Source organism: Watersipora subatra, chromosome 7, assembly GCF_963576615.1.
Source record: "Watersipora subatra chromosome 7, tzWatSuba1.1, whole genome shotgun sequence".
In the NCBI taxonomy this organism is placed as follows: domain Eukaryota; kingdom Metazoa; phylum Bryozoa; class Gymnolaemata; order Cheilostomatida; family Watersiporidae; genus Watersipora; species Watersipora subatra.
The window spans coordinates 33,581,254-33,608,559 of NC_088714.1; the positions used below are offsets into that span (position 1 = coordinate 33,581,254).

The 27,306-nt window shown below is 35.0% G+C and overlaps 2 protein-coding genes across 2 annotated transcripts in view; both read right to left on the bottom strand.

Annotated features, from left to right (window-relative positions):
* Positions 1 to 5,206: 5,206 nt before the first annotated feature.
* Positions 5,207 to 22,871, bottom strand: LOC137400690 (homeobox protein unc-42-like). The gene is made up of 6 exons (XM_068087021.1): positions 22,763 to 22,871; positions 17,182 to 17,312; positions 15,476 to 15,571; positions 10,988 to 11,173; positions 5,639 to 5,737; positions 5,207 to 5,302 (listed from the first exon to the last, which is right to left on the bottom strand). The coding sequence occupies exons 1-6, from the start codon at positions 22,869 to 22,871 to the stop codon at positions 5,207 to 5,209; spliced, it is 717 nt and encodes a 238-aa protein (XP_067943122.1).
* A 3,479-nt stretch (positions 22,872 to 26,350) lies between these two features.
* The window catches only part of LOC137401181 (signal-induced proliferation-associated 1-like protein 2), a 93,121-nt gene continuing 92,165 nt past the window's right edge, over positions 26,351 to 27,306 (bottom strand). Inside the window, exon 34 of the mRNA XM_068087566.1 lies at positions 26,351 to 26,975. Coding sequence (XP_067943667.1) covers positions 26,888 to 26,975 — 88 coding nt within the window. The 3' untranslated portion in view covers positions 26,351 to 26,887. The remainder of the gene's footprint in view (positions 26,976 to 27,306) is intronic.

A 27,306-nucleotide genomic window follows, 5' to 3' on the forward strand; every position in this document is an offset into this window, starting at 1 on the left:
TTATCGACAACTCGGTGATTTGACAAAGATCAGATGAGAGGCCTTTCCATACCACCTAATCTACCTCAGCATCGACGAGTAGTATCTCTAAGAATTAATTTACAAGGTATTGTTCATGCGACAAGCTACGAGCTCGTATATTGCTTTGGCCTCCTACGCTGAGAGCCCTTCACTACTGCTTCATAGAACCTCGATGAACACTCAGTTACTTGGTTACAAGGTACTCAAGTGAGCGAAAATGATTGCTACCTACTACCAACTTGAGCTTCCCTGTCACAGTTTGTTTGCGCTCTCAGTATCACTTCTTTTCTCACACTCTCATTCTCCTACCTGACTGTGATCTTCTGCTACTCCATTGCCTTTTGTTGTTTACCATACCACACTGTTGTCTTTTGGTGCTTTACCATACCCCGCTGTTGTCTTTTAGTGCTTCGCCATACCACGCTGTTGCTTCTTGTTGATTTACCATACCACACTGTTGTCTTTTGTTGTTTTACCATACCACACTGTTGTCTTTTGTTGCTTTACCATACCGTGCTGTTGTCTTTTAGTGCTTCGCCATACCACGCTGTTGCTTCTTGTTGGTTTACCATACCACACTGTTGTCTTTTGTTGCTTTACCATACCACACCGTTGTTTTTTGTTGCTTTACCGTACTGAGCTGTTGTCTTTTAGTGCTTCGCCATACCACGCTGTTGCTTTCTGTTGCTTTACCATACCACACCGTTGTTTTTTGTTGCTTTACCGTACTGAGCTGTTGTCTTTTAGTGCTTCGCCATACCACGCTGTTGCTTTCTGTTGCTTTACCATACTACACTGTTGTCTTTTGTTGCTTTACCATGCCACACTGTTGTCTTTTGTTGCTTTACCATATTTACTATACATCGCTGCTGTTCTTCTACTTACCTTACAATTCTGCTGTCTTCTGCTACATTATCTCACTATGTTGAGGTTTTTTGTTGTTTTACTTTACCACATTATTGTTTTCTGGTACTTTATCTCACTACACTGTTGTTTTCTATGACAGTATCTCACTGCACTGCAGTTACATTTGGTTACTTTAGCTTGCCAGAGGCACTGACCTGCTAGTATGACTCACTACATTGTTGTTACCATCTCCACTTGGTTATGTTCTCTTTTGTTGTTTCATCCTACAACTGCAGTATGTTCTGCCTCATTTAATGGCTCTCTTACTTTTCGTTGTTAGCTTACATACTATATACATTTTCATAGTCCCTACAACTTGAAGTCTCTATGTTGTCTCGCTAGATTCTTTTTTTATTTGGCATTGAAACCCAAGGTCAACTCGCAATGGCTTTTTCTAATACCAGTAGGCTGATATTACAAACCATGTGAACCTATACGTTCTTTTTCTGTCTTACTTTGTAAGATCTTCAAGAGCAACTTCACACTTTTTTACATTAGTTTAATATCTGGCATAAAAAGCAAGAGAAAATAAAAAATATATTCTGAGAATTGATATAGTCTGGTTATCATACCAAATCGGACCCCTGCAACTTCTTATATTCAGCGAAAGCTCAAAGCTGATCGGCTATTGGCTGTCAATCAGCCTGCTTTTTATGCTCTAAGATAACTTTTAAAGCCTACCGATTAGAGCAAACCCATATTAATGTCAGCACATAGCGGCAACAAGTCATGTAGTTGACAAGGAAAGATAGGACATTCCTAATCACATTTTAATCGTAATGCAAACACAGCTAAGTTAGTATAATTAACACAGTAGTTATGTAGTTGACAAGGAAAGATAGGACATTCCTAATCACATTATAATCGTTATGCAAACACAGGTAGGTTAGTATAATTAACGCAATAGTTATTAATTTTGAAAATTCAAACAATCAAAAATTTATGGTTTCTCGTGAGTAAAAAGCAAAAGTAGTGGCCTATCTGTTTTAAATTTAATAAATTTTACCTATTTTTGGGCATCTGATGACCAAAATAGGTTACAAAGTTAGTAAAATATTCTTGTGTAATACTTTACTACGCAAGCTTTTTATTGTTTATTCTGAAAATCTCTCAATCATGCAAAAACAAAACTAACGAAATTTATTAGCTATAACCTAAAGTGCAGACAACCCATGGCTATTGTATTGATCAGCTGTTAGCGAATCAATTCTATATTCATTAAGCTGTCTCCTCCCTTCATTGAGAAGCCTTGTTTTCCGCAAGGCAGACAAGCTTTCTTTGCTGTTTTTGCGTCGGAAGTCGGCTCCCTATGGTCCACTTCTAGCCTAAAAGGTAAACGTTCACCTAAAAATATTGATAAAATATTCCCTACAGTAACGAGCCACAAATTTTTTTGATGTCATATGTCAATTTAAATGTGACCGCCAAATGTTTAGCAATGAGTTTTGCTTTGGGAAATATATTTCATAGTTTGCATATTAAGCCTTAGAACGCAGTTGATATAATCATGATGCTCCTTACCTGTGTTTCTAAAAAGTAAGACCTTAGGCTACACCACGGAGGACAGCAACTTGTCTGGCTCAACACGTGCTCATCTACTTGTCGCGAATGACGCAGCTGGGGGCTCCAGAATGAGGTATAGGAACTAGACTTGGTACTATAGGAACCTACGCAATGTTATAGCTTTGCTTCCGCTTAGCTTTATCAATAACGATGACAACTCCTAGAAATGATAAAAATGTGCATTTTGTTGACATTGCGGAAAGGATATTACATATTTGAGGTCTGAAGTAAGTCAAACTGAAATAACTACAAAAAATGAAGGAGTTTCGGCTGTTTTTGGTAGATAATTTTTGTAGTAGGCTTCAAGTTAAAAGAGCGGGCATATCAACGAGCACTGAAAAAGTTGTACATTAACTGTTGATCCCAAATCACTTATACTGAGTTATCATATGGTATTGGAAAGACAACTTTTGTTTTGTTACTGTACTCACATCAGCAGGGAGAGGCAATTGCCTACCATCAAAGAGGAAACAAGAATTTCACACTAGAATATTAATATAGCGCAATGGTAGCCACTAGTTTGATCTGAAACAAAGTAGTTTACGTCTGAATAGTTGTTGCTGTCATAAACAAAGCTAAGAAACCGTTTGTTGGCTGTGTTATCAGAATAGCCTTTGGGAAAATTGCAATAGATTTTTTTGTAGGTAGGGTGAGTATAAACTATCTTACGGCACTGCTTAGTGCAAATTTAGTTGAATAGAACATATATTTGCAAAATGATAGAAAACTTTGAGATAAGCAATGATGACAGAGTCTTCATCGACCAGATATTAAAGTTGCTTATTTCTCCAGAGCGGAGATGCATAACTTCAGCTGTGGTTCAGCAGTTACTGCGCTAGCTTATGATCCTTAGACTGGTAGTTCAGATCTCACAAAGACCATTGGTAGTGCTAGGAAGGGTATCCCACCACAATTACTCGTGAGCTTCAGCTGACTATCGTGTCAGCATCAGTAGCAGAAAGAGCTGATAGCGATGGCCACCACCATAAGTGGACAAGCTTGTAAAAGCAAAAACAAGAGATATATTATTCCAATAATAAACAGATATATCTTTTACCTATTTATGAGCAAAAATTTATGTGGCAGGATTTTTGGCCAGAAATCTAGCCTGTGATAAGGGAAACAATCTGTGCACCGTTCCATAAAATTTGCTTTTGAAGTGTGAAAACGCAATTTTCAATGCTATTGTAACCTTCTGAGTGTGCTCTGGGTTGTATATTATGCTGTTAGAGAGAAAAGTATAATCAAATCTGCCATTCCCCACTTACACAGTATTCGTATCTGCAGTTACACAGTATTTGTATCTTCAGTTACACAGTATTTGTATCTTCAGTTACACAGTATTTGTATCTGTAGTTACACAGTATTTGTATCTTCAGTTACACAGTATTTGTATCCGCAGTTACACAGTATTCGTGTCTGCAGTTACACAGTATTCGTATCTGCAGTTACACAGTATTCGTATCTGCAGTTACACAGTATTTGTATCTTCAGTTACACAGTATTTGTATCTTCAGTTACACAGTATTTGTATCCGCAGTTACACAGTATTCGTGTCTGCAGTTACACAGTATTCGTATCTGCAGTTACACAGTATTCGTATCTGCAGTTACACAGTATTTGTATCTGCAGTTACACAGTATTCGTATCTGCAGTTACACAGTATTCGTATCTGCAGTTACACAGTATTTGTATCTGTAGTTACACAGTATTTGTATCTTCAGTTACACAGTATTTGTATCTGTAGTTACACAGTATTTGTATCTTCAGTTACACAGTATTTGTATCTTCAGTTACACAGTATTTGTATCCGCAGTTACACAGTATTCGTGTCTGCAGTTACACAGTATTTGTATCCGCAGTTACACAGTATTCGTGTCTGCAGTTACACAGTATTCGTGTCTGCAGTTACACAGTATTCGTATCTGCAGTTACACAGTATTCGTATCTGCACTTACACAGTATTTGTATCTGCAGTTACACAGTATTTGTATCTGCAGTTACACAGTATTTGCAACTTTAGTTTTATAATTAGTCTTTATGTTGTCTGATGACAATTCTTAGCATTCAATATTTTTATAAAACAAGACGTAAATCATTTCACAACATTTTAGCTTGATGATAGCAATAAAAAATACAGCGTCAGTATGCGCCATTTTTGTGTAAAACATTATTGTATAATAATAACAATTGTGTCGAAACACAAATAAAATTGTAACAAAACTAGATCAAGTTAGGTGATAGAAAACCCAACCAACATTTAAAATGAGAATGTGTATAAATTAAAAACAACAAACAAACAACAAAAGATAAACTGAATTAATCTACACAAATAAAAAATAAAATATATAATTTTCTAACAAAAATACAATAGCTAAGTATTATAAAAACAAACAAGCGACGTAGCTTATTAAAAATAGTCTACAAAAAGTTATGCAGCTCTTAGAAATTGCCAAGCTGTCAGCGAGAATTAGAAAGAACATAAAAACTTAGAGAGCTTTTCAGTATGTATGTTTAGTAAGCAGTTGGTAAGTTTGACTGTTGCAGAGTTTTCAAGGTAACAAACTGGAGTTACCATGTTTAAAACTCCCTTTAGTCAGTAGATAGGGTCCAGGGATAAAGGCAGCTGATAGAGGCAGCTGATAGAGGCAGCTGATAGAGGCAGCTGATAGAGGCAGCTAATAGAGGCAGCGAGTCAGGCATTCTTTTCTCAACTTCAAGGCTGATACTGGAGCATGCCCGAGTGAGAGTTATTCATGCGGAGAGCTGTTAGACCCTTGTTATACCAGTCTTCTTCCGCGCCATGGCTGTCCTGAAGAGTTACAAATACAGTCAGCGATGTATGTCTGACCTCATACTTGGGTTTCAAGAAAATAATTACACCAGTGCTTATTTTTACTCCTACCTCTGTTATTAGCTACAGATGTGTAATTTAGTTAAACGTCACGAAAGAAGCTCACGTGTTTACATTTCCAACAAAAGCTACAGCGATTGAGTTTTTGACGACAAGAAAAGTTTAATGCAACTTTTAAAATTCTGGTTAATTACGACTTTCTGTCTAAAAACTTTTAAAGTTATCCATAACGATGTCCACAAAATATTATTCAATTTATTTAAACGAAAAGATTGAAAAGGACTCAGTACGTACAAGGGCTGTGATGTAATCTCCCGTCATGTGGCCTCCCATCGCCTGTCTACTGGCAGCTGGCATTTGAAATTGTGACATTGTAGGGGCATAGACATTGGCCTACAAAGCAAAGGGCAAGAGTGCTAGTTTGTCATGTTAAAGATAAGTTGACACATATTTTTTGTTTCATCTCACGGCAGCAACCTAACCCAATTTACTCAACATTGTTTCTGTGTGGTTACGCTGACAAAACACCATGGTCAGCTTAAACTAATAGAGTAACTAAAATACAGTAGCTTTACACAGAGGCTGAAGAGTGCAATAAACGTTTGAGACGATGTGGGTGTGTCACACAGCGTGTTGCCCCAGCTTCCTACATGAGCGACGAGGCAGTATTGAAACAATCAGCAATTAGTTGAAACATTCCAGGTGTTTGCTTTTCCAAGAATTCTGTTCGACATGACAGTAAGATAAAAGCGGTACTTTAGACTGCAACTAGTTAACTTGATATATTCTCGACCAATAAGAACATAATTAATTTAATTTAGTAGATGCATGAACCTCCTCAAATGTTTGGAATGTCTACAGCGTATCTGTCCATTTTGTTCTTTATGCACTGGCTGTTCATTTGACAAGGGTGACAGCCTTCCAAATCAGTTTATGAATTGAAAATTACTCAATAGAAAAAGGTTATAAAATAATAGCATGTAGTGAAAGCCGAAGTTCCAAATTATGTTTTAGAAGACATGAGTTCTGATGTTTGAAATGTCGTTTGCTGTAGGCATCATCGCATGAAATAATATTTCTTTTCATTTTCCACGTAAAGCAATTTACGTCATGAAAATTTCAGCAAGAAATGTTACGTCCCTTAGCTTCTAACCAATAATACTAAAAGTACTTTTCAAAGAACAATGCTGAAGGCTTTCTCGGAAATCAAGGCTGAATTCTTTGTAACACAGAAAGCATCCAGAGTGTTCTTTAGGAACATGGTGCTTCAAGTGATTCACAATTTAGCAATGAATCAAAAATTTGCTATTTTCAACTCAATTGGGTTTGTTTACATGTTGATAAATAACAGCTATCACTCTATATAGTGCTTGCGAATATGTTACACTGTATGCAGTTAATCAAGTTGCCTTAAGGGTTGACTTGCAACAAAATTCACATTACAGTTATTTGGTATCAAAAGATTCACCATGTCTTACTCTGTTGTGTTGTAGGTGCAAAATATGTAGAAATGTGATTACAAGCTCTTAAAAGCTCAAAAACGAGCAGTTCATCGCAGCCATCACGAAAACCCGGTAGATTGGAATCCCTTTCCAAAACGGCTCAAATGGGACGTAGTTGAACACGATTGATTCTGTTTACACTTTCATGCAACCTCCTTCGTCGAAATATTTTCACAAATATACTTCATGCATTCAATAAAACCATGTCTATTGTCCTTACGCGCCTATTTCATCATCATTGTAATGCTGTCACTTTGAGTACTGACATCTCAAAACCTAGCCTAAAAATTAGTTTAATTTTTCAACCTTAGCTCGAAGGAGTGCTTATCATCTTCTGATAAGCATGACAAGCCTGTTGGTCACCTGTGATGGTTGGAAAATGCTGCAGAAATTGTTCGCGTCAGTTGGCAGGAAGTATGGGTTACATGATCAGATTACGACTAGATGATTAGACCAGGCTGAAACGAAACTGTCAAGTAGCGAGCATCTTATTTGATAAGGGCTTCTCGGTAGTACCGGAAGTGTTTCTCGTAAACTAGTGCTACGAGACATTTTATATTGAGGCTTTTATTGGCCTTTCATTTCACATGATAACATCACGTGTCAAAACAATAACTACAATGTTTGAGTATGCCATTGAAATAAAGAGATTCCAAACTACAGCGTTTTTGTGATGGCTGCGATTAACTGTTCGTTTTTGTGCTTTCAAGAGCTTGTAATCACGTTTCCACATATTTTACACCTACAACACAGCAGAGTAAGACATGGTGAACCTTTTGATACCAAATAACTGTAATGTGAATTTTGTTGCAGGTCAACCTTCAAGTTGCTACGGCCGGCTCAGATCAGAGTAGCCCAGTGCAGGGGCCAAGGACAAAAGCTCCTTCAGCTTCTCTAAGGCCGTCTTCTTCTCGCCCTTGCCTGTCAGGTGTTGCAAAGGGTGTGCTGTGGTAGAGAAGCTAAGTATATACTGCTGGTAGTAGCCTACCGAACCCAGGAAGCCTTGCAACTCTCTGAGCCCTCTGGGGTTGGCCATTCTCGGATCGCTCGCGCCTCTAAATTCTAATACAAATTATCTCATCATTATTATTTTCTCTCTTTCTCCCTTTCTCTCTTTTTCCCTCAAACGCTTTCCCTCTTCCCTCTCCTCCATTTTCTTTTCTTCTTTCCTTCTCCTTCTCTCTCCTCATGTGTCTTTCTTCTTAGGTCTTCCTCCTTCCCCCTCTCTCCTTATCACCCCTTCACTTTCCCTCTCTCTTTATCTCTCTTTTTTCTCTCTTTCTATTTCTCCCTCTGTCCCTCTCTCCCACTTTTCTTCTTTACGTTAATTCTTCATTTTAATCTTTATCCTATGATCTTTTGCTGTCTTTCGGTCTCTTTGATCCACTATTGTTCTTTACATTACACTTCTCTTTTAAATTTAACTTTGACTACAGAAGAATTTAGCTTTCTACGGTTTCTAATAGCAAACATTGCTGTTTCAAACTAGCTAAAATTTATATCTCATCTTCGAACATACTTACAAATTCTGTAAAGTTCTAATTTACTACCATGAAAGTCAAAGAACACACAAGCGATCAGGTTGTAAAACATATTTCACCTTTAGAAGTATTTAACACGAAGGTGCATCTTGCCTCGACTAACTTGATGAATGATTATCCACCATGAATAACTTATTATTTAAACCCAACTACAATGTGCTTGCAGCTGCAGTAGTTGATTCTGAAGTACATATTGCATAAAGCCTTAACGGTATTCAGTTGAATTCTCATCGACTAATTGTTTTTAAAATTATTAGTTTATAAAAATGCAAACAAGTCGGTTTGACGCAATTCTCTTACATTTACTCTACGCATACGCGCGGATGTAACATTTGAATTGTCTTTAGTTTTATGAGAATAATTTTAGCTGAAGCCAAGCAATATTTACTATAATAAGAGTCGTGTGCATCCGTCTGTCTGTCTGTCTGGCTGTCTGTCTGAAGCCAAGGTAAGAATGTTAGGAGATAAGACACTAGAATGAAACCTGGATATTTGGGTTCTTAGCTAAGCACACAGTCAGCCGAATCACTCAATCACCTCTCTGCATCAAGGAATAATTATGAACATAGTTATTACAGATTACACCTCTCACACAGGACTGCGAGCACACTAGTACCAAAACTTAATTAAAATAGTAAAAATTGACATAAAAATCAACGCTTCATTTTTTTAGCTAAAGCTTTTTACAAATGGTTTCTAATCAAATAATCTTATTTTATTTGATAAAAAAATATACATCCTAAACTTAATTAAATTCCATTGATAAGATATTAAGATTGTTTTATGAAGAATGTTATTTTTCAAGTTTAAAGTGAGCCATGTTTGCAAAAACCTTTAACAAAAGGAAAAAGGAATTCATTATTATTTGACCAAACACTATAAGAATAGGAAGCAAACAAAGTAATTATGTTTTAAAACAGATATTATTTTAATAAATGAATTAACATTTCCCACTGATTAAAGTGCTAGCAAGGGCTTCCGGCAGCAGAAGGTTAAAGCTGATAGCCAATTGATGACTCATTCAATATTATGGAAAATCCAGATGACTTTCCAAAACTTTAGTTTATGATGATCTCAGTATTAACCACTCATATTCTAGCATTGAGCATTGTTTGCTTAATGGGCACACAACTTCTCACTTTGAGCTCTGAAAAAATGTCTCTGAACATGTATGGATACGGCACATAGTTCCAACGTTTGATACATCATTCCAATACAAACTCTAATTGTATTGTACTTTCAGCCATAATTAGGACTATAAATACACTTGTAGTTTTATTTGCGTTTTGCTTGCTTTTATTTGTATATGTACTACTCTATACAGTTTACAATATAAATTAAACTTGCTAAATTGGTTTCATCTACATGTATGTAAGCACAAACCTGGTAGTAGATGTATTTTTAAAAGAAGTCAGATTTTATACAGAATTATTACTCTGGCAAACCTGTGTGCAGAATTATTACTCTGGCAGACTTGTGGGCAGAATTATTCTGCCAGCTGATTACAATAGGTTGATTAGTGCAGTTGGTAGCATGCTAAGCCGCTATGCTGCAAGTCCCATGTTCAAATCCTGCATGTTGCAATCTTTTTTTGCAATATAAAGCCATGGCTTTGAGCAGGCAATCGGAAGCACAAACGAAAGCACAGACAAATATGGCTCCTATTATAGTAAAGAAGAGTTAAAGTATATCATGTTAAATAAGTAGACAGTGAAATTATATTGAATAAGTTTTAAGTGAGACGCATTCTGGTTTTGTAAAACCTCATCCATCTCAAATATACTGCAATCACTGTTATCATGTTAGTTGTACAGAGTCTGTGTAAAGTATTTGAATTCAGTTAACATTTTATAACACTTTGTACTTCTTAATCTCACACTAGTTATAATAAGGTGATGTGTTGTAATATTGTAAGGTGATACATTGAAGATTTGGTTTGTTGATATATGCCACAGTGTCAAAAAATAGTCTCTTGATATACAGTACCTTTAGAACTGAGGTCTGTCACCTGACTAGATTGATCCATTTATCATTTTTGTACAATGTGTGTAGAGCCATAGCCTTTTAGATCTTAGATGAGCTCTTACAAATCGGGAAGCAAAATTGATATTATACAAGAACTAGTAAAATTATCAGTTTTTCTTCTAAAAGAACCAAGCTCCTCACACTGAAACAGTGTGAGGAGCTTAGTTATATTGAACGTTTGTTATTTTTTAAAAATACCTTGGCTGATCTTTGATTATAAAAGTTTTCTGCTTTGGTTGATGCACCCTTGTTCAACCAAATTTTTAACATACCATCAAGAACAACTTTGTTATATAGAGAGCAATCTCAAACATGTCAAATTATGTTGATAATTTCAGCTGTGCAGTAACTATTGTGTGCTGTATATGTAACCGTTTTATATTAGTTGTGGCGCGATTCACTCATGCCGAATATGTAACCGTTTTGTGTATATCTAGTCAAATAGGCATGTTAGTCGATTGAAAGCTTAATGTTTTGTGAATATTTAACTATTGATTTGGCCTGTTGGACATATAAAATTTTTATTGATGTAATATCTTCCAATATGATTTGGTATATTAAAAATTAAATCTAACCTGTGGCGGATATCTAACCATCGGACTTGTCATGTTTGTTGTGTAACTTGGGTAGCCCCGAGGTGCGCTTGTTGGGTATATACTCCTCATCATATTGCTGCAGCCTGGCATCACAGCAGGTGTAAGAGATTTGGCTAACTGTTTTTCTTGTTTGCGATGTTTTGCTCTTCGGTTTTGAAACCAAACCTGCAAAAAAGTTAGCATAAAAAAATACACTAGTCCTATTATATTTCAAATTATAGCACAATAATCTAAGTTTATTATGAGATTATGACGTTTATGGGAGTTGTCTTCTCATGACCATAAGCAAACCATTCAAAGTGTGTATGTACGGTGGATAGGCTGATACAACCTGGTAACCATTCATTTCGTTCATCGGCAATTCTATTACCGAGCAGACTGTGAATGCTATGAATGGTGTCGACTAACTGTTGATTTTTATAATTAAAACAAAACTCAATTTTTAGCATAAAAAAATCTACTGAACGCTTCACATTTAATTACCCATGACTGATGGCTATTTTATTAGTGCACATAATTTACAATATTTGAACAAAAGCTGATTATCTTATTTTTAGGAATATTTTTTCATATAAAGATGATTTAAACAAAGCATTTGTAAGGTTCCTTTGAAACTTTTTGTATCATCAATTGAGAACAAAGTGTGGTATCATAAAACAATATAACATCAATGCTCTTGCTACAGTATAAATAGATAGAATTCCTTACATATATTTATGTTTTTAAGAAACCAGTTGAAAAATGTTACAAAACTTCATGGTCGCATCTTTCATTTATGCAATCAATTGCTTCTGCTCTGAATGCTGAGCAGGCAGGGCAGGAGTGTTCTAAAAATAATATGTGTACATGTATGTATATTATAAGCTGGGTGCTGGAATAACACTTTTTAGTAGTTATATATGTGTGGGTGTGTGTGTACAAATGCGTGTGACGGCATGGCAGATTGTGTAACCAAATGGTATTTTTAAGACTACATACACTATAACTTAGATGTCAAAAAAATAAATTAAAAGAAAACTACCAAAGTGTAGGACTAGTTTAAAAGGCGTATACTCTCTAAGAATTTTAAATTTGAGTTACCTAGCTGTAAAGGATAACATACATGTAACAAAACACATTTGGCAACATTTTACTAAGAAGAGAAGCGAATATATTTTACGTGCTCAGTCTGATAGTGTAGATGTGAATAGATGCTTGTTTTAGTGAATACCAGCACGGATAAATATCAGGGTCAAGTTGCTCATAATACTAAATGTGATTTTCTATGCAACCATTTAAGGAAGTCGAGAAAAACTCTCATGAAAGTCTATGTAGCCTACTGGGTGTCTCCTGGTACCATGACAAGGTAAGTATATGTACTGCGTGTCTCCTGGTACCATGACAAGGTAAGTATATGTACCGTGTGTCTCCTGGTACCATGACAAGGTAAGTATATGTACTGCATGTCTCCTGGTACCATGACAAGGTAAGTATATGTACCATGTGTTCCCTGGTACCATGACAAGGTAAGTATATGTACCGTGTGTCTCCTGGTACCATGACAAGGTAAGTATATGTACTGTGTGTCTCCTGGTACCATGACAAGGTAAGTATATGTACCGTGTGTCTCCTGGTACCATGACAAGGTAAGTATATGTACTGTGTATCTCCTGGTACCTTGACAAGGTAAGTATATGTACTGCATGTCTCCTGGTACCATGACAAGGTAAGTATATGTACCATGTGTTCCCTGGTACCATGACAAGGTAAGTATATGTACCGTGTGTCTCCTGGTACCATGACAAGGTAAGTATATGTACTGCGTGTCTCCTGGTACCATGACAAGGTAAGTATATGTACCGTGTGTCTCCTGGTACCATGACAAGGTAAGTATATGTACTGTGTATCTCCTGGTACCTTGACAAGGTAAGTATATGTACTGTGTGTCTCCTAGTAACATTAAAAGGTAAGTTTATTTACTGTGTGCCTCCTAGTAACATGACAAGGTAAGTATATGTACTGCGTGTCTCCTGGTACCATGAAAAGGTGGGTATATGTACGGTGTGTCTCCTAGTAACATGAAAAGGTAAGTCTATGTACTGCGTGTCTCCTGGTAACATGACAAGGTAAGTATATGTAATATGTGTCTCCTAGTACCATGAAAAGGTAAGTACATGTATATGTACTGTGTGTCTTCTAGTACCATACAAAGGTAAGTCTATGTACTGTGTATCTCCTAGTAACATGACAAGGTAAGTCTATGTACTGTGTGTCTCCTAGTAACATGACAAGGTAAGTATATGTACTGCGTGCCTCCTAGTAACATGACAAGGTAAGTATATGTACTGTGTGTCTCCTAGTAACATGACAAGGTAAGTATATGTACTGTGTGTCTCCTAGTAACATGACAAGGTAAGTATATGTACTGTGTGTCTCCTAGTAACATGACAAGGTAAGTATATGTGCTGTGTGTCTCCTAGTAACATGACAAGGTAAGTATATGTACTGTGTGTCTCCTAGTAACATGACAAGGTAAGTATATGTACTGTGTGTCTCCTAGTAACATGACAAGGTAAGTATATGTGCTGTGTGTCTCCTAGTAACATGACAAGGTAAGTATATGTACTGTGTGTCTCCTAGTAACATGACAAGGTAAGTATATGTACTGTGTGTCTCCTAGTAACATGACAAGGTAAGTACATGTATATGTACTGTGTGTCTTCTAGTACCATACAAAGGTAAGTCTATGTACTGTGTATCTCCTAGTAACATGACAAGGTAAGTCTATGTACTGTGTGTCTCCTAGTAACATGACAAGGTAAGTATATGTACTGCGTGCCTCCTAGTAACATGACAGGGTAAGTATATGTACTGTGTGTCTCCTAGTAACATGACAACGTAAGTATATGTACTGTGTGTCTCCTAGTAACATGACAAGGTAAGTATATGTACTGTGTGTCTCCTAGTAACATGACAAGGTAAGTATATGTGCTGTGTGTCTCCTAGTAACATGACAAGGTAAGTATATGTACTGTGTGTCTCCTAGTAACATGACAAGGTAAGTATATGTACTGTGTGTCTCCTAGTAACATGACAAGGTAAGTATATGTGCTGTGTGTCTCCTAGTAACATGACAAGGTAAGTATATGTACTGTGTGTCTCCTAGTAACATGACAAGGTAAGTATATGTACTGTGTGTCTCCTAGTAACATGACAAGGTAAGTATATGTACTGTGTGTCTCCTAGTAACATGACAAGGTAAGTATATGTGCTGTGTGTCTCCTAGTAACATGACAAGGTAAGTATATGTACTGTGTGTCTCCTAGTAACATGACAAGGTAAGTATATGTACTGCGTGTCTCCTAGTAACATGACAAGGTAAGTATATGTACTGCGTGTCTCCTAGTAACATGACAAGGTAAGTATATGTACTGCGTGTCTCCTAGTAACATGACAAGGTAAGTATATGTACTGCGTGTCTCCTAGTAACATGACAAGGTAAGTATATGTACTGCGTGTCTCCTAGTAACATGACAAGGTAAGTATATGTACTGTGTGTCTCCTAGTAACATGACAAGGTAAGTACATGTAATATGTGTCTCCTAGTACCATGACAAGGTAAGTATATGTACTGTGTGTCTCCTAGTAACATGACAAGGTAAGTATATGTACTGTGTGTCTCCTAGTAACATGACAAGGTAAGTATATGTAATATGTGTCTCCTAGTACCATGACAAGGTAAGTATATGTACTGCGTGTCTCCTAGTAACATGACAAAGGTAAGTATATGTACTGTGTGTCTCCTAGTAACATGACAAGGTAAGTATATGTACTGCGTGTCTCCTAGTAACATGACAAGGTAAGTATATGTACTGTGTGTCTCCTGGTAACATGACAAGGTAAGTATATGTACTGCGTGTCTCCTAGTAACATGACAAGGTAAGTATATGTACTGCGTGTCTCCTAGTAACATGAAAAGGTAAGTATATGTACTGTGTGTCTCCTAGTAACATGAAAAGGCTAGTCTAGTTATAAGTAAGTTCCGGCAGGTAAGTTTGGTAAATTTGTGTTAATGATTTTTGGAGTTTCCCTCTCTTGGTAGAAGTATCAAAAATCTGTAAGCTTAGTTTTTATCTACTTTTCCATCAAAAAAGAGTGAGTTGCAACAAATTTGAACCTTTTAAAAAAGCATCAAAATTTTAACATACAGTACATCAAAAAGCTTTTGCGGTTAAAATTATGTTCTGAGAAAAAAGCAACCAACAAAATTATTTTAATTCTCAAGTCAAACTTTTAAATGTCTTTAAAGATTTTCAAGCCCGTTCACTTATCGCTGAAAAACTATTTTACTGACTCAAAATTATAAAATTTAAACAATAAGAAATGTGAAAGTTTTAAGCTGAAAAGCTTTAAAATGTTTTTTAAAGGATAACTTAAATGGATATGCATGCAATAAACAGACTCAATGACAAACTTATAGCTAATTACCTGTATTCGGGCCTCATTGAGTTTAGTAGCTCGAGCCAAGTCCTCCCTTACATATATATCTGGGTAGTGGCTTTTTGTAAATGCAGCTTCTAATTCCTGCAAAAACCAAATATTTCTATAACTGCAAGTTTTTACAAATATTTGTCAAATTATATGTAATATATAAAGTTAAAACATATCATATTACAATAGATTATATTATACAGTATGGTATATTATAATATATTTTATTATAAAATATTATAAATTATATTATGCTCTGTTCTATTATGTCATAACATCCATGTTGTACTGTGTTATATTATAGTATATTATATTCATTATGTAATACAAATTTTTTCTTGCATTCTATTTTATTTATTGACATTCTCTGCTTTTACTCATGGAGAGTTGTGTGTATGACTGGCTATGACAAATACCAATTCATTAATGCACTGTGTCTGTGCGTCTTGCAGCCCATTTTCATCACAGGTGATGAACTTTATAAGACAAATATGAAAATACGAATGGCTACCGAGAAAGTCAGGAGAGCGTCTAGCAGTTCGCTTCAACCAACTGAATCAGAGTTGCGACAGTAATAAGATAATCCTATCAATACAAGTCAGCAGACCAAGTCAGCAGGCCAAGGCAGCAGACCAAGTCAGTAGATCAAGGTCGATTGTAACTTAAATCAAATTACCGAGCATGTGTTCTGTCATAATTCAATTATTATGTAAATATCCCACAAGACTACTGCAGAAGAGCATAAGCTAAACAGGTAACCCTTTGGACTGTTTGGACCTTAAAACGGCTTCAAACTCTGTAGGAGTAAACAAGCTGAAAACGCAATATTGTTTTATCAAGAAAAAGCCGGGAATAGAAGATGAGCCATAGCGGGTTAAGTAAATTAACCAAAATAATGCCTAACTACCATGCCCTCAATTTTATAATACTAAGAACCAGAACATACACACACTGCAGAACTTTGTTATAAAATGGAATTAATTTGTAAACCAATGTAAAAAAGTAAGAGTACTGATTTCTCACTGTTATAGCCTTCTCCATCTGCAAAAGGAATGCAATAGTGGACATTTAAACAAAGATATTATAAAAGATATCATGTAAAAAGCAAAAAAGAAATTAAAACTATCTTAATTTTAATTTTAAAAATGTTATCATTATTATCATTGCAGCATAAATATTTTACACCATGATAAATTTATTTTAATAAAACCAATTACTAACAGGATATTGGATGGTAAATCTTATCTACTATTGTCATAAATTCGCGTCAGATATTCAAGGACAAAATTTTCACACAACCTTTGCTGAGATTATATGATATTCTGCACATGAGAGGCACAATAAGGTGCAAAATTTAACATGCAGAATATTATTCTTTTTAGCTAAACCAGGCCATTTAAGTTCCTCGCTGTATTAAAGACATCGGTTCAAAGTTTAGATAAACGGAATGTGTCGAAATACTAGAGTAAAGGCTAAACAGAATTTCTACAGCAGCTCTGGAGCAAAGGCTAGAGAGCAGAGTTGTGTAGTAATGCTGGAGCAGAGTCTAGACAGAGATTTGTGTAAAAAGGCTGACGCAGAGGCTACACAAACATGCTCTCTATATTCTCATACAAATTAACACAATTCTTTTAATTACACAACACACAAGCGTTTTATAGCCTAGGCTGTGCTTGAATTATAACTTTTTGATTGCCACAAACCTGTAGCTGCTCTTGACTAAATGTAGTCCTGTGCCGGCGCCTCGCAGGTGTGGGACATCCATTTGAGCTGTGATGAGAGGATAGACTAGCTGATACCGGGCTAAGCTTCTTAAAGACCCCGTTGTTGGTGCCTGCAAGTTTAACCCTCCAACAATGAAAACTCATTTAGAAAAAAATTCATTACACAGTAAAGAAGCTTATCACTATATGTATCTATCTATATGTATATATATATATATATATATATATATATATATATATATATATATATATATATATATATATATATATATATATATATATATATATATATAGATATATATAGATATATATCTATATATATAGATATATATATAGATATATATAGATATATATAGATATATAACACTTATATAGATATCTCAGTGTTTGTTTGTCTGTCATCCGTATGTCTGGTTATAGTGATAAATTTTAAGGAATAAAAAAATTGTTTCTCACCGTAATTGAACTCGGAAACCCTGTTTCTGCATGCAGGCGTGCTATCCACTACACCACATGGCCCGCTTTCCATACTATGGAATATTTGTGTGCATACTTATTAGACCTGCCAATCTTTAATGGTGATTGGCTAAAATACGCCTGCTTCAGGCTTCACCTAGCACACTCGAACTGCTAGAAAAATAATATGTGCATAATTTCCCCAAAATGCTATAAATATCTGTGCATATGTATAAATCTCAGCATTTGTTTCTTTGTTAACCCTCTCTTCAGCTATAGCTGATTAAAGTTTAGCAATAAAAATCCGCGTGGCACTGGATTCGATCTGCAGATCTAAATGCAGCAAGCCGAACCATTAGACTACCGTACCCAAGCAATAAAAGATTGTTATGATCATTATTACATCGATTAAAATACTCATGCTTGAAGCGCCAGGGGTCATTAGCCAGCATGGTAGACAGTTACGCGTAACGAAATAAAGGTAAGCATACCTTTACAAAACAAAAACAGCTGGTAATTTTAATTTTACTAGAAATTCCACTGTCATACAGCCCACGACCAAAGTGATATTGGAAAAAAAGAAAGGGTACTGATGGTTGAGAAATGCAATATTAGCAGTCAAATGGCACTGCAGTGCAATAGGATAACTGCAATGGTAGCTGTAATGTACTGGGTGTGGGTGTTATTACATTTGTATATACAACAAACAGCAATAATGAAAGGAAAACATTATATGTTTATATCTCACCCCTGCAATAGGAGAAGTGCAATATTGGCCAATATTAGAAGTAAAATGCACTGATATTATTAGAATAATCAATATTATTAATATAGTAATAATATAAAACCAATGCACAATTTTGTTTACATTTAAAAATGTCATAGTTAGCGATATCAAGAAGTTGTGATATTTATATAGATTTTTAGAAAATCTGTACTACGTAGTCACTGTTCTGTAGTCATCCAAACCTATAATTAAATATCGTAATAATCTCATAAGAATCGTTAGAAAAAATATCGTCATGTCCTTTACTTACACTGCGTTGGACATCAGTTAGAATACCAAAGTACTCAAGTGTCTAAAATGTCAGTTTGAAATCGGCAAAAATAAAACGATTTCAGTACTTCTACGTTAATTACAGAAACCGTCGACAATGCCATAGACTGGTGAAATGTGCACATTATTTTTTCACGAAATGCGCACGACTTGATCGTTCTATTCTCTGTCGCCTGGCGTTTTAATTTCCGGTCTTAACTTTTATTAAACCAAGCTTTTCAAGCGTTTTGTGACGATTTTCGTCCTAATAAATCTGTTTATTTGTGTATAATCGGATCAGATGGGTAAGTTTTAAGAGAAGTTCGATAATTTACAAAGACTTGGTAACATATTTAAATAGGCTTATATGTGTTTTGTATCGTTATTATACTTTAACTAATCTACAAAACGATGGTTAAATTTGTTGATGAAATTTCGAGACAAGAGTTCGTCTCATTGTTGATGAATAATTTTCGTAAGTTGTGTGCACATGCATTTATCATAAAAACTCTCATACTTGGCTTCCGCTCGTTTGTTCATGGGACTAGCCTACCAGGAAAGTTAGTCAAATTCATTGGGTAATTATTTTATTATCTGTGCAACGCCAGGCATTCAACTAATATGAATATATATGACTAGATCTATGTAAATAAATATCAAAGTTTGTCTTTTGTTTTTTTGATCTTTTGTTTTCTGTCATCGATGTGTCCAGCTATAGCGATTGAAAAATGAAAAATCCCCGCCGTACAGGGATTTAACTCATGATGATCGCTGTTGCAAGTATGGAACACACACACCTAACCACAAGGCTAAAGTGTTCTTATCAATTTTAGCTCGTCTACAGTATTCTGATTGTGATTAAAGCTATATATATACATTTTATTATGAATTAATATGACTTTCTAGTTTGTTATTTTTTAAATTTTTTAAAGCCATTTCAACATCCACTATTCATTTTCTCTATTTATCATTTTCAATTATGCCGTTTCGACTTCAAATGTTCCATTACAGTGCAACTGTCATGGCACAATTTCAATCTTCAGATTTCAGTTATTGCAAAGGGCAATTACTAGAAATTGTAAAACTAAAAAATGTTTACATGAACATTTTCTAGTAGGAATTGCATCTACATTCTCTCTCAGTTTAGTCAGACAAAGTACTCTTGTGCACTTCACTGAAGTATTTAATTTCAATATCTCATTTTTACATTTTTGCCAGTATCGACTATCCAGAAGTACCAGTATAATCTTATTCAAAATTGTGATAGACAGCTTCTGCATCAGCTGTAACCTTTTTATATAGACACACTTTTATGTACTCTTTGTTATTAATTATTCAACATATTAATTAAACATATTCATGATTTTTATTTTGTTTTGTCAGTTCGTTTTATTGTATTAATATAAACTCACTTTTCATTGTAATCATTGTAACAAAACATACTTTATTTAGCCATTACTTGCTAATTATTTTACATAAAATTTAAACATCTTTACAGCTGTTTTAGCTTTTCTTTTAAACAAAACACTTTTTTCATGATATAAAGTTTAAAGGTTATAATGGTAAATGTTGTATGTCTTAAATTAAAATAAATTGTCTGAGCAAAAACTTTTTTACTACGAGGGCAACACCGGGCATTCACCTAGTCTATGTATATTAATCTAAGCGTCTGTCATCTGTATGTCCAGTTATAATGATGAAGTTATGAGAATGAGATAACAGTTTCGCTCTGGAATTGAACTCAAAAGTACCTGATTCCATACACCTGCGCTAATCTCCCTTCCCACCCGTAGCCACCTTGCCATTCGATGAAATAATTGTTTAATTTAGCTTGCTTGAAGATCATGATTGCTTGTGAGATCACAAAGCGTACCGATTATAAGTACAATTATTCCATACCATGGCAAACTGGTTGTGTGGCATACTGGTGGTGCGCTTGGCTTAACATCCGTGCATCCGCTGAATATACAGGTTTGATTGTTGCGAGGAGCGATCCTTTCTTTTAACCCCCAGGCGGAAGGGTGGGCACAGCTCTTATAGTTTTATTAAAGTAAAGATTTAGAGTAGCTCTTTAAATTCATTGGATAAAGAAAGTTAGACAATGGCTAGTACATTAACAGCTACTGTTTACAAGCTGGTTTAAATCTTCAACGGATGTGCAGCAGGATAAGAAGTAAAATATGTTTTTCAACAATTAGCTTTAGCTACGCCTGGTGCTTTTAAATGTTTGAATTATGCATTGGCTGTACACGCACAGAAATAAACACTTTCCTTCAAAAGTTACAACTGTAAATGTTGTATGTGGTGCTTAAAAATAAATTTTCAGTGCAGTAACCTTTTTGAGTACTCGAGTAACACCCAGCATTCTACTAATATATATATATATAGATTATATATAATAGGTAATAGAATATATTATTTATATAGAATAGATTATATATATGTATATATATGTATATATAATATAGGTATGTAATATAATTGTCTATATAATATATATGTATAAACTTTAGAAAACTGCATCTACAATGCTTAAACTTAGGCAAAAAGAAGCCATGATGACGCATAAGAATAACTGTACTTTTCATAAATCTTATTTAAGACAAAAAGTAAAATAATATAATGAAGCCACGAAATTACTAGTACAAAGTTAAATAATATACAAGCCCCTTAGTTCAGCAGTTAGTGCAGCTAAAATCAATAGTATCCTTTTATCTATCATAACTTACAGTAAACTCCACAATCATCAAGCTTTTATATTTAGTATGAATAATGTACCATACACTAAAAGTCCTATTCTTTAAATGGGTCGGAGTATGACCTAATTACAATATAATCAACCTAAAGGTCACATTACTGCTGAAGTTTAACAATAGTGATTAACTATTGCCAAACAACTGTAACTTTCAAATTTCTTATCATGAGGAAAATGTTTTGAACAGGTCAAATAAATTTTAAAAAAGAAAACAAATACAAAAGGGTTTAGATATAAATGTAAAATAATTAGCAAGTAATAGCTAAATTAAGTCTGTTTTACAATGAAAGATCATTCAGTAATTCGGTAATGATACAGTTATTACAAACAGGAAAAACAAAATAAAAATCCTGAATATGTAGAGTTAATAATAGCAATTCTTGCATAGAAGTGTGTGTATAAAAAAGGTTATCCAACAAGAAGCTATCCATCAAAACCTTTCTCATGATATGCAGTTTGAAAGTTAGAATGGCAAATGTTGTTATATGTTATATACATATCAATTTTCTGACCAAAGACTTTTTTATTATCCGGGCAACGCCGGGTAGCACAGCTAGTTATGATAAAAGTGTGCATAGTAATTTTTATAATCGGTAGTCGCAATAAATATTTCTCGCTATTAACCTTGTTTAGCATTGCAGCGCTTAAATACACAAATGCTCGCTGCCAGGCAACAAAAGAACACAAAAAATGCAAAACAAAAAAAATAAACAACATAATAGCCGCAAACAAAAACAAACAATTAATACGATGCTAAAAATTGAATTGTAATTAATTAAATTGATAAGCAGAAGGCAATAAAATGTTTGCCAAGTTGCATAAACGCAGTGTTGTTGCCAAATATTCTTGTAGCTGTTGATATCAATTCACCGTCTTAATCCTGCTGAGCAAAAAGCAATGAAAAATAAATGTTGCTCAAGTTGAACCCCTGTCATTCACGCTACCAACATTTCTCCTCCTTTAGCTAACTTTGACGAGCGCAACATTTCAAGAATGAGTGGATGGTGATGAAACAGGATGAGTGCGAAAGAATAAATGAGAGGAATAGAATGTGTGGCACGGTACACATAGATAATCCTATCCCAGATAATAAAATATAAGAAATTAAATCAAACGCACGCATGATGACAAATTTGTGTTGATCATTCAATCAACAATTGAATTGTCAACAGCCTGGGAAGCGGCCGGGCTCGTGCCTATAACTCATTTCATTGAGTTATTCCTCTTTCTCACAATTCTATTAAACATTAATATTTTATTTGATTAATATTAACAAATTAGTGTAAATAATTTAATATATGCAATAAGCCCACCTGTCTCAGAAATGTTAGCAGATCCTGAATCAGGCGCCGAAAGTCCGTAAATAGAAGTATAGTCATTTTTATCCGTTCCATCGACTGCATTTCTAGTACTTTGCTCCATATTTTCGGAGGACATCATGACTGGGTAGAAATATAGCACTTTTTAAGCCAGTTTTCCTGCGTTAGCTGCATAGATTCATTTAACCAATGGGAACTTGCGAACAATAAATGTTCGCTCGGTTTCGCTCACGCAGACCGGCCAACAAGTGCGTAGAAAAGATGCGAGAAGAACAGTGGAGAGCTGCGGAGAGGCGGAGCTATGTTTGACAAGTTTTGGACAGAATGTTGGCACAAGTGTGTTTATTAATAAGCGATAGTCAAAAGCTCTTAAACAGCCCCTCGGGTATTTATGGAGCTTATTCTGTTGCCCCGGCACGTGGGGAACAATGGCAGCACATGTCATTATTTCAAGAAGACCTGCGTAACACTGCATCAACTCTTACAGCGAATTTCTCTTAATTGTCTGTAACAAGCGTGTAACTGTGAAGTGAATAAAACCCAAATGTTGACTATGCTACTGATACTTGGGTGCTAAAACATGAAGCGCTTTTTTGTAATTTGTTCAATTGCGATTAGTGTTGTAAAATTCTGAAATATTAAAACATTAAAATCATAGGAAATTTTATAGAATCCATTTTTGCTTTTGAAACAGTAAGAGTATAAGTAGCTGCCCTGTTTTGTTCCAATTTTTTAATGTTTTTAAAAAGATTATGACTGTATCAATAACTTAACAATTAAATTTGAAACCATTAAAAATCTTTTTTATGGTTTCAAAAAGTCATTTCAAAAAAGATAACATCACTAAAACAGTTTACAGTTTTCTGTAACACAAACCACCTAACAATAGCTGCTCATCACTAAGCCACTTTTTTCTGGAGTGTAAATTGAAGCAAATCATTGTTTTGGAAATTTTGTTACATTATAAAAAAGCTGAGTTTCGCAGAACATTTATAAAAATGGAGCATTTTTTTATCCGTTTTGTTTTGAATTTCACAAACTGTTGAGAACTTCATCAATGTATAATTTGACAGAGTAAGTTGTGTTGTTGCGGTGTGCCTCAGCAGATGCAATAGGAGAGTAAAATTAGGCTTTGAGAGAAGTGATGAGGCGGCCATCGGAACAGATGGGTCTGCATAGGCTCAATAGAGATGATGCAAAGATAAATAGCTATCATGTATAATATGACACACCAGCTATCAGAGGAGATTAGTTAGTGATAACAATAATTACATACCAGACTGCTTTGCTTGGTACAGTTTATATCAATCTTGAGGTCTGGATATATTCAGTCCCATGTCAAAATACATTTTTCACAGTACTCTTTGCAGTCTTGAATTTGCCAAACATTTTCCAGCTAAAAAATATTAATCACCCTAAGCAAATTTATGAAAGAAGCATCAATTATGGTTTTTAGTACAGATTGATCTCCAATTGGCAGGTTTTGTTGTACACACAACAGGAGACATGCATAATATTCTTCGAAACGACAATTGACCAACTTGAAAATTAAAAAACCTTAGCTAGCCTTTTGATAGCATAACCTAGTCACCTGTCTTTACCTCTCACTCTGCTCCAAATTTCCCTAACTAGACTGTCAGGGGCATAACAGAGGCACCTGTCTCGACCTTTCATTCTTCCGTAAGCCTCCATATCTAGTTTCCCAATGCCATGACATAGACACATGTCTCTACCTCTCATTTCGCTGAGAAATTCCTTACTTTTATTGAAAAATTACAGAACTGAGTCAGTTGTACATGGTGTAAACTCTCCTTCACGCAACACATGCTATTTTACCAGGGGGTCAGTTCCGGTGAAGCGAAAAACTCAAGCCTCCTCATAAATGACGCTAGACTCAGTAATTGCTGGTCGTCAGTCATCTATGCAAATGTGGCACAACTCGAGTGAGCTAACGGTGCATCATGTGAATATCTGACGCTGCCTCCAGCCGCAATCATTTGCATTCTCTTTATATCAAATATATCTTACCTCGCATAAGCATGTACAAATGAATCAGGCGTGTATTGATAGCAGTAACATGTTACATAGATCAAACAAAACAAGACTATCGAAGGCATTTTCAATTATTCGATTCAGTAGAAACACAAAGTAATGCAAATGATATAGCTAAATAATCTTAATCTATATATATATTTCTCAATATGTATGTATGCCCCTCCAGCTATAGATCTTAAAATTTTGATATTGAAATTCTGCTTCTGATGGATTTGAACTCGCAGCGAAAGCACCGACAAGGTCCTTATCCGGTTATTGTAGTCTTGCATCCACTAGTTACAATGGTTCTGTTCGGAAATATTTTGTAATTTAAGTATATGCAACGCGATGCTCATTCGTATTTTTCCATTAGGGCTAATTTATTTGGCACCACGATATCGACAATAATTTATCTCAAACTTAAAATTTGGCAACTTGTGTACTGATTATAAGCGTTATTAAAAGATATACGTTGTTGAACTTGCCATGGCGAGTTATTCGTATTTATTATACGGTATATCCGATATCCGTTAAAATAAAAACGTTTCGCAATAATAAAACTAATTTTAAAAGTTCAAGGTTTACTAAAATACATACTAAAACTTCTTTCAAGTATGTGTTTTGTAAACTAAATTCATTTAAGTTAGATTCAGCGTTTATTTCACACGTCTGTCATGAAGGTACGGTAACAACTTTCTACGTAGTATATCGTTATGTTATATTATCTTGGGCACGCAGATCACTAAAGTCATTGAAGGTACCTATAGTTACTAAGGTTAACATAGTATTTTGGCACTATTTTTAATGATGATTACTACCTTTTGGCCACAATATTAGCCTACATGCCAACTTTTGCATGCCAACACTGAAATCATGTAATTGTATACCAAATAATTTTGGATTGTAATCGTAGCAAAATAGTCTATATTTAGCCATTACTTGCTAATGATTTCACATTTCCATACCTTTACAATTTCATTTTTCCTTCTAATTTATTTCAATGAAAAACTTCTTTCAATTATGAAATTTTAAATTTATAGTTCTTTGAAAACCTTTAGTTGTTTTTATTTTCAATTTAGTTGTCCTGCACAAAACTTTTTCCTCATGGTATGATGTTGGAAAGTTACAGTTGTTTGACAAAGTTTGAAAACCTTTACAGTTGTTTTTATTTTCTCTCGTAAATTATTTCAGCTACACAAAACACTTCTCTTATGAAATGTAGTTTAAAAGTTAGAATGGCAAATTTTGTTATATGTTAAATACAAATCAATTTTCTGTCCAAAGACTTTTTTATCACTCGGGCAACGCCGGGTAGTACTGCTAGTATAAATATATAACTATCAACGATTTCAGATTTCATCAGATTGCAACTTCAAAGCAGCAGACCCAGTACAAGGGAAAGGAATTGTTGGCGCAAAATATTTAGAATCTGTACTGAAATGCTCGGTATATGACATAATGAATCAAAGCATTTTCTAGACCTACCACAATGGATACATGACACAGTTGCTCCAATTCGGCAACTCAGCGCAACAAGATAAGCTTCAGTCCAAAGTAATTGTAATTATATTTTATAAAATATAAAGACGTAAGTGATGTGAGAGTTGTCTACAATGTACAGAACCATATACAAAAAAGCCCTGAATAGATGATGAGCCAATAAGAATTCAAGTAAGTAATAATAATAATGCTATACTAGTATACCTTTAATTATTCTACTGAAAGCCAAAAAAATTCGGAAAATTCCGAAACACTTCCTTAAGTTTACTGTAAGAAAAATTCCAGAAAACCGATAAAATGTATTTATGCTGTACCTGAAAACAAAAAGGCCACGTGTAAGTGAAATAAGTATTTTATGAACCCTGGAAAAATTCTGCGTAATCCATACTCATAGCAGAAAAAGGACAGCAGCCAGAGACAGTAATAATTGCGTAAGTATAAATATTAAAACTTTTTCAAACAAAAGGTATAAATAATTTGTCTAAAATATTTTCAAAGCTTATGAATGGCTGTGTGAGGTGTGTCAAGCACCGAGGGAGAAGCAGATAAAAAACTAGGTCATGGCAGGAGGTGAACGGAGACAGGCTACATGACACTTTCTGGTCCATCATACGCGCAGAGGAAACCATCTTCAAAGTCGGAGTTAAGTGACTTCCTCTTCGCTTGATATGACCTGCCAATACGAGAACGGGTAATAAAACTGTTCGGGTCATAGCTGAAGAGTAGCTGAAACATAATTATTGCAAGTGGCTGGATATCTAAATTGTCAGCAGCTAACTTTGTGCTCTGTTTTTAGATTCAGCCTATCAGTAAAGGCAATAAACATGTATAGGGTCAGACTCTATCGATAGAAAGTCATAGACTTTGTTAAAGAGTAGATACATACTAAATTGCTGTCATAGACTTTGTTAAAGAGTAGATACATACTGAATTGCTGTCATAGACTTTGTTAAAGAGTAGATACATACTAAATTGCTGTCATAGACTTTGTTAAAGAGTAGATA

What these genes read in the sequence shown, in the direction of transcription:
- LOC137400690 (XM_068087021.1), bottom strand. Translation starts at nt 22,871, where the DNA reads ATGGAGCAAAGTACTAGAAATGCAGTCGATGGAACGGATAAAAATGAC. An exon ending in TTAGTCAAGAGCAGCTACAG is followed by an intron (nt 15,572 to 17,181) that starts GTTTGTGGCAAT and finishes TGGTTTTTGCAG; the next exon opens with GAATTAGAAGCTGCATTTAC. An exon ending in TGGTTAGATATCCGCCACAG is followed by an intron (nt 5,738 to 10,987) that starts GTTAGATTTAAT and finishes TTTGCTTTGTAG; the next exon opens with GCCAATGTCTATGCCCCTAC.